Source organism: Macrobrachium nipponense, chromosome 2 (genome assembly GCF_015104395.2).
Source record: "Macrobrachium nipponense isolate FS-2020 chromosome 2, ASM1510439v2, whole genome shotgun sequence".
Lineage (NCBI taxonomy): Eukaryota > Metazoa > Arthropoda > Malacostraca > Decapoda > Palaemonidae > Macrobrachium > Macrobrachium nipponense.
Window position 1 is genome coordinate 40,277,869 of NC_087201.1, and position 16,765 is coordinate 40,294,633.

The following is a 16,765-nucleotide window of genomic DNA, read 5'->3' on the forward strand; positions in this document are numbered from 1 at the left end:
AAGTACATTAACTGTGTGTGCTGTATTACTTAACATAGTACATACAGATTGTACCAGTACATTTCTCTGAGGTAAAGATAGTAATTTTCACAGAATGACAACTCTGTTATGTCTCTAATATGTTTTACTAGTTGATCCTGAAGGCGACAAACACTGTGAATTATGTACTGTATTTGTATATATTTTGAAATATATGAATAGCATACACAGAATCTCCATACTGATTTTACACTTAAAAGCATGAAAACTTATATACTAGTACTTACTTCAGAAATTAAACATTTTCTGAAGGAATATCATCTTTGAAAAGTGCAGTAACTTGTGAATGGGTAATGCATCTTATAAAGTATGTATATGCATTAAATGTAGGTGCTGTAATTACCTATTTATCATATTTACCTATGCATGTACAAAAATTAAAATAATAAATGTTAATAAAGATTTTATACAGAAAAGCTTTAAAACTTAAAAATTTACATAATAAATTAAATATAAACACTTTTGCAGGGTTTTGCAGTGTTGCTAGAGGATTCGCAAATGTTCGAACTATTGTGAAGAACTCGCATATGAAAAGTTAGGTTCCAATGAAAAGTTTGGGGTATTACTGTAATGGTATGATGGTACTTTCACTACTGTGAAGGTGCACAGATCTGACCAGGAGACAGCTTGGAGCACTGCCATAGCAGCTGACTCCAAAGCTGCTGCCTTACCTGCTATGGGGAGACCAACCTCCTCTTCATGGAGATGGTCTAGTGAAAGATTGGGCAACAAACAAGTCAGGGCCACTAACTTGTATTGGCAGAATAGCACCATCAGTCAAAATAAATAGCTTACACTCTGCAGAGGTGGCCTCTGTCCCTTCCTCAAGATCATTCTACTCATGAATGAGCCAGATGACTTAATCAAAAAACCTCTGCACCTCTTACAGGGGTTCAGGCCTCTATATTAGATTAGGGCTGGGAAGAGAGCTTAAATGCCCTTAAATCCAGCCCCCATACTTCTATGGAACCTGCAAAAAGAAAAAGCAACAAGTGAGCACTCCTGGAACCTCTGCCTAATCTGGTAAAGACAAGAGCCTTTACCAGGTGAGTTAGGGCCTGGGAGGTTGTCAAACTCCAGCAATGACATCTGCATGAGTTAGGAGAGCAGAACCATTCATGCAAACATGGGTGAGGGGTATCCCACAAATGAGCCCCAGCCTTCCAGTTTCTGCAGGAAGGGGTAAATGGAAAGTGGATGCATGGATGGCCAGTTGGAGATGGAAGACATTTTCTTCCTCTGTGGAGTGCCAGAGGTTTGCATAGGCAAACACAAAACAATAATTAAGTATTTGGAAAAATGCAATTCAAACCTGACTGACTGTTTAGTTACCTCAAAGCAATGAGGCACTAGACGAGGAAACACAATACAGTAGTTCATTTAGCCTGTTCCTTGTAGGCTGAGGAAAATTATAAAGTGCTTAAGTTCCAATAGCCCCTTAATTAATTTCCCTACTCTCACAAAGCTGGTTTGAATGACTTGCTTGAAATGAAGGGTGAAAAAAAAATCAAAGAGAAAAAGCTGAAGTGGGACAGGCCCTGGGAAGAGAAGCAAAGGATAAATGAAGGTAAAAGATAAAATAATGTATGTGGAGGCTGGCTGCAGGAGAAGAAAGGATAACACAAAGAAACTCAAATACTACTTTTACTAAGGTGCACTACTTGCCTGAAAAAGCAACTTTAATTTCTGATTGTAAGTATAAACTCAGGACTTTGGTAATGTCTTATCTTTTAGGTAAAAAACATAAGTCAATGCCAAGTTTTTATAGATAGAATTGAGAAAATACAATATCTTAAAATTTTGGATTCTGATAACATACAGTCACCACCCTCCTTACGAAAGTTCAAGTTGTAAACATTCGGATGCAAACAGGCAGGGTCACAAAATTAAATTTTGCTCTGCATGCCTATTCTGCCTAATAAGAATGTTTGCAAAGAACAGAAGAATATGAGGAAGAAGAACTTGTTCCTTTTAACCTTTTCTTGTTATCCCAAGTATTCTCATGATTAACTACATGTATGTATTCCTTCTTACAATCCCAAGAATACTCATAAATATTCTGACATTTTTCTATCAACCTAATTTATTTCTACCCACAGAAAAGTTGAGTACGTATTTTTGTCAACAGATCGCGGGTGCATTGCTTACAGTGTGAACTTCCAATGTCAGATGCTGCTCCTGCGAAATTCTTTCCTAGTTCATAACTTTCAAAGCATGGAAAAATACTAAATTTTGAATGTTTCACCATTCAAAATTTTATTTGCTTCTTTATACCCTTCTTGTAGCGTCCCAGGCAAGTCTATAGTATAATCCTGCATAAGTTTAAAATACAGTGATAATAGTAAACGTCAACAACAATAATGCACTACATATTAAAACCAACCTATGAAGAATTCAAGATATAGTGAGAGTGTATTGAAAAATCTTCCAAAACTATGTAATTTTCATGCAATAACTATTTTTAACTGTTTTATCCACCTAGGTTATGGAACAGTTTCATTCCAACAAATATTACCATACAAACAAGAGCAATCATCTTATTTTAATTGTGTAAAAACAGGAAGCCCTATCGGTGTAAAATATTAAAACCCTGTAAGGAATAAATATAACATTCCCTTACCTTCAATCTCATTCCATTCCACAGCTACTTCATCAATTGGGATACCCAAGGATTGGGCAACATACAGCATTTCCACGTCAAAAGCCCTGTAGCCAAGAATGTCAAGCCATTAAGTGATAAGTACAACTACACCTTTCTGATGGTTTCCTAAAATAGTATATATGGATTACTTGTATAGTAATTATATACAGATAGGCAGGAGTCCAAGAGTAAGCCCTACTTTCTTACCATCTCTCTACATGTAAACTGTTGAACAAAATACGAGAAGCCCTGCGAGTCAACAGCTTAAACCCACACTGTGTATCTTTAATTCCTCTAACAGCAAACAGCCATACTAAAAAGTGGAAACCATACATCAGCACAGTGCGAAACAGGGAACGAGTAGCAACAGATTCTTCTTCTAGATGAGCTCGTGAACCACAAGAAATGGCAAGAGCTTCACTCAGATCACTCTCCTCTGGAAGGGAAAAAATTAATATTTTTCAGATACTGCATTTATTAATCCTTGTTCAATTTACTAATTAGTAAAATACATTATACCCTGTTTATATATCATGCATTTTGGAGATGTTTTGGAGATACTTGATGATAAGAGATCCAAGTCCATTGGCCATTATGTTCACTGGAAACTAAATGTACAATTTAAATTTACAACTTAATGTAAAATGCCATAAAATTATGTAAAATACTTACCACTGCAAAGATTCTTGAGAGATTTTTCTACTTTCAAGTACTCAGAGAATGTAGTAGCCCCATCAGCATCAGCAAAAAGCAGAATCTCTCCACGTGATCTTAGCATACCCTATAAAATACATCACAGTACAATAAAAGGTAATGATACTGAAACAAGACTGAATACTATAAGCTCCTCTGAAAGGTTATCTCTATAACTGTAAAACTTAGTGTGATCTACAGATTCTATAATTTACCAAGTGCATAACGTTAACCCTAATAACAAAATGTATCAGTTTAAGAATGTTTTCTCAAAGAACTATCATCAATAAATTACACATTACACTGGCCTGCGTTTCAAAACTTTTTACAAAGGTTAAGGGTTTTCCAACTGATTTAGGACCCTTTTTGTATGCTGAATTCAAAAATACAGTTCATTTTCCTGGGTCAGGTCTGGTTTCTAAGATATAGTTTACTATTTCTATTCCAGCATATTTTTCCAAAATATCGCAATTTTCCAAGCATTTATGGACTTTGCTTTTGCAAAACTGGGTCGTGGGTAACCTTTACCAATTATTTTTACTTCTTTTCAGGTCTAGATATGTATAAAAATGGATTGGAAGTATAAAAACCATCCTAATAGGTTCTGTTAATCTGTGCAGATGTGGTTCTTCCAGACCATCAAGCAAAACTCACGGATTTTGTGAAGAAGGCATATCAAGCTTACTTTGGATTCAAACTAGGGGACCAGGATAAGCCATTCACTCCCCATATCTGCTGCAAAACATTTACAGAGAACTTATGGGATTGGAGGAACAAGAAAAAGAACAGTATGCCATTTGGTGTCCTAATGGTGTGGAGGGAAGGGAAAGATCATGTTACAGACTGATACTTTTGCATGACAAATCTAAAAGGCATCAATCGCAAGAACAAGCACCATGTTCAATACCCTGATGTTCCTTCTGCCATAAAGCCAGTTTCCCATGGCCCTGATCTTCCTGTTCCTGAGCCAAATGTCACCATGGAATCTAGTTTCTGATTCTGAATCTAGTGACATGACTGATACAGCTGAACGTGGTGCATACAGGCCAGAAGATGACGATCAACCAGTGCCTGTGACCCAAGACGAACTGAATGACCTGACACGAGACCTGAACCTTTCCAAGGAGTCTGCCCAGCTACTGGGTTCTCTTTTTCAAGAGAAACGTCTACTGGCACCAGGAACATTCTACTGGTATCGGGACCCCGAGAGAGAATTTATAAATTCTTCACATTTGATGAAGCATCTTCACTGGTCTACTGTAACAATACAGTGGTCCCCCGTATTTGTGAGGGATGCCTACCAGACCCTCCCCCACAAATAGTTAAAACCCACAAATAGATGGAACCCCTATGAAAATGCTTAAAACTTCATATTTTGTTAGTTAAAACTCAAGAAAAACCCACTAAAAATTTTTATACCTGGTTTTTTAATAGTTCTATCACAGAAAGTGCATTTTATGATGAAATTGGAAAAAAAAATAAAACAGAAATTTGTGGATATTTCTCATTGACAAATACCGTGAATAGGCAAATATTCTGCAAATAATGGGGGGGAAATGTTCCAGAGAAATCCACGAATGCGTGAGTCCGTGAATCCAGAGAACGCGAATACGGGGGTCCACTGTATTTCTGACTTGATTGAATTACTGGGTCTGAAGTATGACGCTATGGAATGGAGACTTCATTGACTCATCTAACAGAAGACTCAAGGCAGTTCTTCTGAATAACAGAAATAAGTTTTCATCGATCCCTGTTGGGCACTCAGTTGAAATGAAAGAATCCCACAAAAGCATGGAATGTCTGTTGTCTGCTCTGAACTACCAGGAACATAAATGGTTGATCTGTGGAGATCTTAACCCCTTTGCCACCAGCCTGCTGCATTGCTGCAAATGCTTGCATACCGCATGAGACCCCCTGTCGACCGCGAGTATCAATCATTACTTGCTCCCAGTAAATTTTGTTATTCATATTTTTCCTTTATATTACTATGTGAAAACATTGTGTATATGTATATCAATGAATATTTTTTACCCCATTGTCAAAAAATAAGAAAAAATATAGTAAGGATATCAGAAAAAATAGGAATATTTAGTGGAAAAAGTAATTGCAGAAGTAGGAATAGTTATAAAGTAGTAGAAATAGTAGTAAAGTAGTAGATATAAAGTAGCAGAAAAAGTAGTAAAGAATTAGTAAAATAGTAGCAGTGGTAATGGCAGTACTAGTTTTCTTACTGAAGCAGTTATTCCTAGGTTTCATACAGAAACAGCATATACATCAATGAATGTTTACGGCACTAAGCATAGAGGACTGCGTCAACATCGAGAACAGAGCACTGGGGCAATATATGAAGACCAGTGAAGACAAGTGGCTCAAGAGTGCATGGGAAGACGGACTGATAAAAGTAGACGAAGACCCAGAAACATACAGACAGAGGAGAAAGACAAGCAGAACAGAGGAATGGCATAACAAACCAATGTACGGACAATACATGAGACAGACTAAAGAACTAGCCAGCGATGACATGTGGCAATGGCTACTGAGGGGAGAGCTCAAGAAGGAAACTGAAGGAATGATAACAGCAGCACAAGATCAGGCCCTAAGAACCAGATATGTCCAAAGAACGATAGATGGAAATAACATCTCTCCCATATGTAGGAAGTGGCAAGCGAATGTCCGGCACTTGCACAGAACCAGTACAAAAAGAGGCATGATTCAGTAGCAAAAGCCCTCCACTGGAGCCTGTGCAAGAAACACCAGCTACCTTGCAGTAATAAGTGGTACGAACACCAACCTGAAGAAGTGATAGAAAACTCTCAGGCAAAGATCCTCTGGGACTATGGTATCAGAACAGTAGGGTGATACGTGCAAATAGACCAGACGTGACGTTGATTGACAAAATCAAGAAGAAAATTGCAGAAAATTGGGATGAAAATCAAGAGGAAAGCCAAGGAGAGTATGTGAAGAACTTAAGGAAAAGGTTGAAAGAGATTAGAAAATTCTCTTTAGAAAACTTGAAAATGAGTCAAGAGAAAATGAAAAGGAGATTTGATGCTAAGACTAAGTTAAGAAGTTTTAGTGTTGGTCAACAAGTGTTAGTGTTCTTACCTGTCAAGAGATTTCCCCTCAATAATAAATTTCAAGGTCCTTACAAGATAATTCAGAAGTTAAGTGATAGAACTGATGTGATTGAAACACCAGAAAGAAGAAGAAAACAAAGGAAGATACATGTGAATCTCTTGAAACCTTATTTCTCAGAAACTAAAACTGAAACTGTGTCAGTAACCCAGACAACTTTATCTACAGAAGACGATGATGGCTACGAATTGGGAGCTGCAAGCAAGATGAATAATTCTTCAATTTTGGAAAATTTGGAGGATAAACTGAAACATCTGAGTGTTGAACAAGGTGAAGGCTTAAGTGACGTAATTAGAAGTTTTCCAGAAATTTTTTCAGATGTGCCTAGACGTACTGATCTGACCAAGCATGAAATCAAGATTCAAGAAGATGGAAAACCTTTCAAGCAAAGAGCCTATCGCTTATCACCGTATCATCGAGATGTTTTGAAGAAAGAAGTTGAGTATTTGCTGCAACATGGATTAGCAGAACCCAGTTCAAGTCACTTCAGTTCTCCATGTGTGCTAGTGAAGAAGCCAGATGGTTCATTTAGGATATGTACTGATTATAGGAAGCTGAATTCTATCAGTGTGGCTGATAATTATCCTTTGCCTCTTATAGATCAGTTACTTGATAATTATTGGGCAAGCCAAGTTTGTTTCCAAGATAGACTTGTTGAAAGGATATTATCAAATTCCCTTAGATGAGAATGCGAAGTTGCTGTCAGCTTTTATTACTCCATTTGGACTATATCAGTATACTGTTCTGCCATTTGGTCTGATGAATGCACCGGCAACATTTCAACGAGTGATGGATCAACTGCTAGGATCAATAGAAGGAGTAGGTGTATACCTAGATGACATCGTGATTTACTCTACAACGTGGGAGGAACATCTGAAGATTCTGAGGAAAGTTTTCAAGAAACTTGAAGATTCTGAGGAAAGTTTTCAAGAAACTACAAGAAGCAGGATTAACAGTCAACTTAGAGAAGAGTGAGTTTGGAAAGGCAACTGTACAGTATCTTGGGTTTGAAGTTGGGAAAGGCCTTCTTGCTCCAGTAAATGCTAACGTAGAAGGTATCTGTAAGGCTACCCCACCTACTACCACGAAACAGCTACAGAGATTTTTAGGCATGGCTGGTTTCTATCGTCGTTTTTGCCCAAATTTCTCAGCCGTAGTAGCTCCCTTGACAGACTTGACTAGTCCCAAACCCAAGTTTATTTGGACTCCAGAGTGTCAAGAATCCTTTGAGAAGGTAAAAGCCATTTTAACTTCAAGACCAGTACTTCAAGCTCCAGACTTCGACAAGAAATTTGTGATACAAGTTGATGCGTCAGACTGTGGCGTTGGAGCTGTTCTACTTCAAGAAGATGAAAATAATATCTACCATCCTGTGTGCTACATGTCTACAAAATTGAAAAAACATCAGAAAGTATATTCGACAATTGAGAAGGAAACTTTAGCCTTAATCACCGCATTGAAAAAATTTGAAGTGTATGTGAATAGACCTAGGAATGAAGAAATTTTAGTGTTGTCTGATAGCAATCCAATATCATTTATCCAGAAAATGAAAAACCATAATCAAAGACTGACCAGGTGGTCTTTGTGCCTGCAACAGTATAACTTAAGAGTGCAGCACACTAGTGGCAAAAACAATGTAGTTGCTGATTATTTATCTCGTTGCGAATCGTTGGATTCAACACCGTGATAACAAATCTTCTCAGGGGAGGTATATTATATATTGCTACTTTCAAAATGCATGTTTCCCCTCTTTGAAATGTCATGTAAGATTGTGCAACATTTTTTCAGATTCCTAGATAGCTTAGAATAGGATGTTTTAAAATGTGTGTTCAGATTTCGCATTGCATGTTGCAAAAGAATATATATTAACGTATAATGTAAAAAGAAAGAGAGTTTTCTTTGTCCATTCAAAACTACGAATGTTTAACTTTTATGTCGACACTGTAAGATTAGAGGGTCTGTGAGATCCGTTTGCTTTCCTAAATCTGTCAACGCATGTGATAGCGAGAGAATTGAGTCTTGCGTTGTTATCAAAACATGTCAATCTTAATTGTCGCTCAGCCTCCGTTTCGATCGAGTAGAGTACGTCTTTTTTTTTAACCCTCTTACGCCGAATGGACGTATTAAACGTCGAGTCAAAATGTCTCCCGTATGCCGAATGGACGTATCATACGTCGACTCAAAAAGTTCTTTTAAAATTCGCGAAAAATACTTATAGGCCTACCGCCGAAACTTTTGAATCACGCGCCTTGGGGGATGCTGGGAGTTCACGGATCAAGGCGTTGTTTTGTTTACAATCGCTATGCAAGCGCGAATTTCTTTCTTATCGCATTAAAAAGTATCAGTGACACATCTCAAAAATTATTTCGTCACTTTGACATAATTTTTGCACCATTTTAAATTATCCTTTACATGAAGTATTATATATGAAAATGTGTGCAATTTCATGTAAAATACAACAAAAAAATACTCATGATTGTAGCTTTCATCAGTTTTGAAATAATTTCATATAAATAACGATAAGTGCCAAAATTTCAACCTTCGGTCAACTTTGACTCTACCGAAATGGTCGAGAAACGCAATTGTAAGCTAAAACTCTTATATTATAGTAACATTCAATCATTTGCCTTCATTTTGCAACAAATTGGGCATCTCTAGCACAATATTTCGATTTATGGTGAATTTATGAAAAAACTTTTTCCTTACGTTTGCGCGGTAACTCTTCCATAAATTTTTTTCATGCGATGTCCTAGTTTGTTTGCACCATTTTAAATTTTGCCGTTACTAAATTGGTTTTTATATATTGAAATGTGTGCAATTTTCATGCACAATACAACTAAAAACACACATGGTTGTATCTTTTATCAGTTTTTTGAAATATTTTCATATAAATAACGTTAAGTGCAAAAAGTTCAACTTTCGGTCAACTTTTGACTCTACCAAAATGGTCGAAAAAACGCAATTGTAAGCTAAAACTCTTATATTCTAGTAATATTCAATCATTTACCTTCATTTTGCAATGACTTGGAAGTCTCTAGCACAATATTTCGATTTATGGTGAATTTATGAAAAAAAAAAAAAAAAATTTCCTTACGTCCGAGCGGTAACTCTTCCGAAAAAATCAAAATTTTTTGTGTGCGATTGTCGAAATGTTTGCACCATTTAAAATTAGCTGTTACATAAAGTTTTATATATGAAAATGTGCGCAATTTCATGTAGAATACAACTAAAAATGATTGAAGGTTGTAGCTTTTCTCTTTTTTTGAAATATTTGCATATAAATCACAATAAATAGAAAACCACCGACGTTCGGTCAAATTTGACTCTACCGAAATATAGTTGAAAAATGCAATTGTAAGCTAAAACTCTTACGGCCTAGTAATATTCAGTCATTTATCTTCATTTTGAAACAAATTTGAAGTCTCTAGAACAATATTGTGATTTATGGTGAATTTTTGAAAAATATATTTAACTTCCCTCCGCTCGCCGATTCGCGGCCGCAAGTCTCCGAAATGCGTACATTGCATTATCCTAATATTTGCTCCTTTTCATATTAGCCGTTTTATAGAGTTTCATATATCAAAATGTGTGCAAATTCATGAAGAATACAATAAAAAATAATTGAAGGTTGTAGCTTTTCCCATCTCCGAAATATGTGCATATAAAAAATATATATATAACAATTTCGACATTTGGTCAACTTTAACTCGTCTGATATGGTCAAAATCTGCAATTCTAATCTAAAACTCTAACAGTATCGTAATATTCAATCATTTGTCTTCATTTTGAAACAAAATGAAGTTTTTATGATAAAACAAAGTTTAATGTATACTTACCTGGCAGGTATGTATATAGCTATTTCCTCTGTTCCACCTGGCGAAAATTTTCAAAAACTCGCGGCAATCGCTAGTAACCTATTAGTAGTTCAGGCAACCACCACCCCGTTACCGTGGCGCTAGCGCTAGGAACCGTTCCCAATTGGGCCAGATTTTCTCTGAACCCTGTCCCCTGAGGGGAGGCGGGTGGGAATTAAATTATATATACCTGCCAGGTAAGTATACATTAAACTTTGTTTTATCATAAAAACTTCATTTTAATGTATGACACTTACCTGGCAGGTATATATATAGCTGATTGACACATTTGGAGGTGGGTCAAGGACAGCAACATTCTTAGAGTATAAAAATATTATTAAAATATTATTAAAACTCCAGGTTCCTTACCTGCTAAGGTAGCTGACTTCATAGGTCCTGCCTCTAAGCCTGCTTAAACCTTAGTAAGCTCTCAACAAGGAAGTGTCCTGTATGTTTGAAGAAGCTAAGACTGGAACTGACAACTGGACGTGACCAATGTGTTGACAGATCCTTACAGCCCTCTTATGCCACGGCATTCAAGCTAGTAACAGATCATTTACCTGAACTACACACACACCATCACCAGATAATACCAACACGACTGAGAAAAGTACCGCACCCTTTTCTCAGACGACCAAAAAACACAAACACCATCACCTAATAAAAACAACTAGCTTACAAGAAGGTTATGGGGTAGTAACTCCTTTGCCCAATACTGTACCCGAGGACACGTATGGACCTAGCGTCTGACAATTATCGAAGGTTGTCTGAACGTCCCTAGATAATGAGACGCATTGAATTAGTTCTCCAATATGTTGATTCAATAATCTCCTTGAGGCTAAATTCTTTTTAAACGCTAATGAAGTCGCCACTGCCCTGACTTCATGAGCCTTCACTTTTAAAATAAAATACCAAAGCTCTGCTCTTCACAACATATGAGCCTCTTTAATTAACTCTCTCATGAAGAAGGCTAGAGCGTTCTTCGTCATGGGTCTAGTGGGGTCTTTACTGAACACCACAGAGCATCAGACCTCCCTCTGATAACTCTTGTTCTTTCCATATAACATCTCAACGCTCTCACTGGGCAGAGAACTCTTTCTTGCTCGTTACGACCAATTCAGCTAGACCCAAAACTTCAAAGGATTTTGGCCAAGGATTAGCTGAATTCCATCATTCTTGGCCAAAGAAACCTTCTTGGAATGAACACACTGCATGCCGTGTCTCCATCCCACCTTCTTCGATATGGCCTGAAGCTCACTAACTCTTTTAGCAGTTGCTAATGCTACTAAAAAGATAGTCTTCTTAGCAAGATCTCTCAGAGAGGATTCCTCTAACGGTTCGAATTTGCTAGAAAGTTAAATACTTCAAGACACATCCAGGTTCCACGCAGGTGGCCTGCCTTCTGATTGTTTCTTCGTCCCCAAAACGACCTAATCAGATCTCTCAGATCTAAGTATTCGAGATGTCTAGATCCCTGTGTCTAAACACTGAGTTAGCATACTCTTATAACCTTAATTGTCGAAAACTGACAAGTGTAAATCCTTCCTCAAGTAAAGAAGGAAATCTGCGATTTGGGTCACAGAGGTACTGGATGAAGACACTTTCCTGTTTTTACACCACTTCCGGAAATTGTCCCACTTCGACTGATACACCGTGATTGTGGAGGTTCTTCTGGCTCTAGCCACTGCACTGGCCACCTCTAGAATATCCCCTCGCTCTGACCAGACGTTTCGATAGTCTGAACGCAGTCAGACCCAGAGCGAGGTATTCTTGTGAAACCTGTCGAAGTGGGGTTGTTTGAGTAAATCTACTCTTAGAGGAAGCGTCCTTGGCGTATCTACCGTCCATTCCAGTACCTCTGTGAACCAACTTTGGGCCGGCCAAACGGGGCTATTAAGTCATCCTCCGTTCCTTTGCTCTCCCTGAACTTCTTCATCACTTTCCCCAGCACCTTGAACGGAGGAAAAGCGTACAGATCTAAGTTTTGACCAATCCATCAGGAATGCATCTACCGCCACTGCTTCCTGGTCTGGAATCGGAGAGCAATATGTTGGTAATCTCTTGTTCTGGCTGTCGCAAACAGATCCACTACCGGACGGCCCCACAACTTCCACGGCTCTGGCAAACCTCCATGTGCAACGTCTCACTCCGTCGAGAGAAGTTGCTCTCTCCTGCTCAACAGGTCCGCACCCACGTTCTTCTCTCCTTGATAAACCTGGTGAGTATCACGACCTTTTCCTCTTCTGCCCAAAGCAGAATTTCTTTTGCCAGATTGTAAAGGGGAAAAGAATGAGTTCCCCCTTGCTTCCGAATATATGCCAGAGCCGTGGTGTTGTCCGAGTTGACCTGCACTGTCTTGTTTCGAATCAACTCTCTGAAGTGCTTCAAAGCCAAGAAAATTGCCAACAGTTCCTTCCTGTTTATGCCACTTTGTTTCGTCCTTGTTCCAAAGTCCCGACACCTCTTAGGGCCTAATGTCGCTCCCCAACCCGCGTCCGACGCGTCGAAAACAAGACGAGGTCTGGGTTCTTCTGCTGAAGCGACATCCCTCTTGCTAACCTGCCTGGCGTTAGCCACCACTTTAATTCCTCCTTTACTTCGGTCGGAATTAGAAACTGGAGGAATCGGTTTGCGATTTTCATGGCCATGAATCCTTCAGGAAAAACTGAAGAGGTCTTCATGTGCAGTCTTCTAAAGAAATGAACCTCTCTAGTGAAGAGAGTGTGCCCAGTAGACTCATCCACTCTCTTGCAGAGCATCGGTCTTTCTTTAGAAAATCCTGCACCTTCTGACTGCATTGGGCTTGCCTTTCGGGGGACGGAAAAGCCCGAAAACAAAAGTCACTGCCGATATCTGAATCCCCAAATAAAATATCTGTTGTTGGGGCTGCAAACGGGACTTTCCCATATTCACTACCCAGACCTAGGTCTTTTGCTAAGTCCAATGTTTGGACTTACGTCCTCCAGACATTGAATTCTCGACTGGGATCTTATCAACCAGTCGTCCAGATACAAAGACACTCTGATCCCTCTTAAATGTAGCCATCCTCGCCACATTGGACATCATCCTCGTGAATACTTGAGGGGCTGTGCAAAGGCCGAAGCATAGGGCCTTGAACTGAAAGACCCTGTCCTGAATCACAAACCTTAGATACTTCCTGCTTCCTGGATGAATCGGAATATGAAAGTATGCGTCTTGTAAGTCCAGAGTCGCCATCCAGTCCCCTGGACGTACCGCTGCCAGTACTGAATCGTTTCGTCTCCATAGTGAACTTGGTCTTTTCTACGAAAAGATTCAGTTGACTTACGTCCAGACTGGTCTCCAACCTCCCGAGGACTTTGCAACCAGGAACAGACGGTTGTAAAATCCCCGGAGATTCGTGATCCAACAGGTTCTATTGCTCCTTTCTCTAGCATGGAAGCTACTTGCTCCCACAGAGCGCTTTCTTCTCTAAATCGTTGTAATTTGCCCCGAGGGCTCTCGGAGATGTTGCGAGAGGGGGTCTTTTCACGAAAGGAATCTTGTATCCTTCCCGAGCTACGTTGACAGCCCAGGGATCTGCCTCCATTGTTTTTTGCCAGACTTCCCAAAAACCTTGAAGTCTGGCTCCCACTGTCGTCTGGAGGGGACCGAGTTTCTCATTCTTTAGAGGGGTTCTTGGCTCCTCTTTTCGCTGGTACTCTCTTACCCTTAAAGGCGGTCGAGCGAATGTTCTTCCTCGAAAGGGCTGGTTGCGACGTCCTAGTCTCCTTTGGCGTCTTCTTCAACCAACTTGGTTGGTAAGAACTTCTTAACCGAAGAAGAAAGAAGATCTTGAGTGGCTTTCTGCGAAAGGGATAGAGCTATATCCCTAATCACCTCTGAAGGAAACAGCTGTTTCGAAAGGGGAGAGAACAGTAACTCCGATTTCTGAGAGTTTAGAAACTCCTTTTGAGGCGAACGAACACAAAAGCGATCTCTTCTTAAGCACTCCTGCTGTGAATAACGAAGCCAGCTCGTTCGTTCCGTCTCTAAGAGCCTTATCCATGCAGGACATAATGCTCTTAGCTGTTTCTAAGTCCTGCGAATCCTCTTCTCCTATGGAATTCGCTAGCGCTCCCAAAGACCAATCCAAGAAATTAAAGACTTCGAAAGTCCTAAAAAAAATCCCTTTAATAGATGGTCAAATTCCGAGGACGTCCACCAGACCTTGGCCGACTGTAACGCCTGTCTGCGTGAGCTGTCCACTATACTGGAGAAGTCCCCCTGGGAGGGGGGGGGGAGGCAGGTACTCCCAGGCCTAGACTTTCTCCAGTAGCGTACCATACTCCTGATTTAGAAGCTAACTTAGCTGGAGGAAACAAAAGAGTATTTCCCCGCTTCTTTCTTGTCCTTCATCCAGTCATTCACCCCGTTGAAGGGCCTTCTTTGCCGAAATTGACATCGTCATTTTCAGGAAGGAGGACTTCTTTTGGAGTCCTAGTCTTGGAAAACTGTGATAAGGGGATAACGGAGCTGTCGGTTTAAATTCCCCCTCAAAAACAGCAATAAGACGTGAAGTCAGAACCTTATAATCTGAAGAAGGTTCTGTATTCTTTTCTTCAATTACTTCCAAACTCTTCTTCTGCTGAAGAAATATCTTGCAAGTCGTCTCGTATTTACGCTTCGTTGACGGACTACGTCCTGCCGCCTGCGTCCTGCGGCTAGCGAAGCATCGGCGTCCTGCCGCCTCTCGATGTCTTGCCGCTGCGTCCTGCGGCTACCGATCGTCTGCGTCCTGCCGCCTCGTCGATGTCCTGCCGCCTGCGTCCTGCGTCCATCGTAGACACGCCTGCTTCCTGCCGCCTGCGTCCTGCGTCCACCATTGGTCCCCGCGTCCTGACGTTTGCGTCCTGCTTCTTCCGACACTATTTTCCTCCTAGCGCCAGTGCGCCCTGCGTCCTCGGCGAAAGCGTCCTTGTCTTCCCTTTTCGAAGACTTAATGGGAAGGAAATCGTCCTTACGCCTCGAAGATGCTTGTTCAGGAGCATCCCAAGACTTCACCAACACTGCCAACTTGGACTGCATTTCCCGTAAGAAATGCTTCGTACCATCCTCCTGAATGGTAGACGACGAAGGATGAGGATTACGAGCTGGACTGCGACCTAAAGGAGAGCGATCTTGTACTCTACCCGACGGAGAATACGAGGGGAGGATCCATAAGAAGATGGAGGCGATTCTCCCAAGGCAATACCATGCCGAGACGGACGTATCGCCAGTGCGATTTGCGTCCTCTCTAGTACGAAAAATCCTTTTTCTCTTGATCGGTACTGCTCCCCCATCTTCCGAGGATGACAACACCTCAGGACTACTCCAAGCCTCACTATCTTGCACCTGTCTCTCGAGAGCAGTTTGATGTCCTGAACGTCTCTTGAGTGGGCAGACACCACTGCATACCGACGTTCTCGCTCGGAAGTCGAACCTTCCGAGGACGCACACTTTGCCCAGTTACGCCTTTCTGCGGCGAACTGCAACAGCCTGGGAATTTGCAACAGGACTGTTCGAAGGGACGCCTGACCGTGTCAAAACCTCTCTCGCCTCCCTTCGACTGTCGACATGCCTTCTCCCTTGGGTCTGGGAGCTTGACAGAGGTCTAGGTCTAGGAGCACGAGAGACGATCAGACGCCCCCTCCACTACACTTTCACTGACATCGAAGCACTAACTTTGTCTGTAAGTCGCTGTATCTGGTCGCCCATGGACGCAAGGGCAGCGAACACTTTCACAATATTTGTATCGTTTCGTCTCCTCCGATACAGCAGCGGGCGCAGGAGATACCTGGGGAGAAGGAACTACCAATTCTACATTAGAAGGAGTGGAGAGGAAATACAATCACTCCTTTTACTCGAAGAATTTGATTTATTTCACTACGAGAAACAGATCTCCTTACACGATCTTTCTCCAGTCTCTCAACGTTATTTCATAAAGACCTTCCATTCCTTCTCTGATAAATTCTCACATTCAATGCATCTATTCTCCCAAGTACACACATTCTCCTACATTTCTTACAAACGGTATGAGGGTCGACCGAAGCTTTCGGCAGTCTTACCTTACACCCCTCTTTACACACACTCTAAACATACTTCCCGAGTCAGACATCTTTAAAGAACAATCCAAAGCGAATGCCAAGCTAACGTTTCCGAGTACAATACCAAAATCCAAGATCAGTCAGCAACGAGAATGAAAATTCTAGCAGGGAACCACCAACAATGTTGCCGGTTCGGCTGGCAGAGAAAATCTGGCCCAATTGGGAACGGTTCCTAGCGCTAGCGCCACGGTAACGGGGTGGTGGTTGCCTGAACTACTAATAGGTTACTAGCGATTGCCCGCGAGTTTTGAAAATTTCTGCCAGGTGGAACAGAGAATATAGCTATATATATACCTGCC

At 40.6% G+C, this 16,765-nt stretch overlaps 1 protein-coding gene across 1 annotated transcript in view; it reads right to left on the minus strand.

Annotated features, from left to right (window-relative positions):
* LOC135220544 (dolichyl-phosphate beta-glucosyltransferase-like) overlaps positions 1-16,765 on the minus strand; it is a 118,748-nt gene that overhangs the window by 37,230 nt on the left and 64,753 nt on the right. The window contains exons 5-7 of the mRNA XM_064257734.1: positions 3,353-3,461; positions 2,888-3,116; positions 2,660-2,745 (exon numbers count right to left, since the gene is read on the minus strand). Of these exons, the coding sequence (XP_064113804.1) occupies positions 2,660-2,745; positions 2,888-3,116; positions 3,353-3,461 (424 nt within the window). The remainder of the gene's footprint in view (positions 1-2,659; positions 2,746-2,887; positions 3,117-3,352; positions 3,462-16,765) is intronic.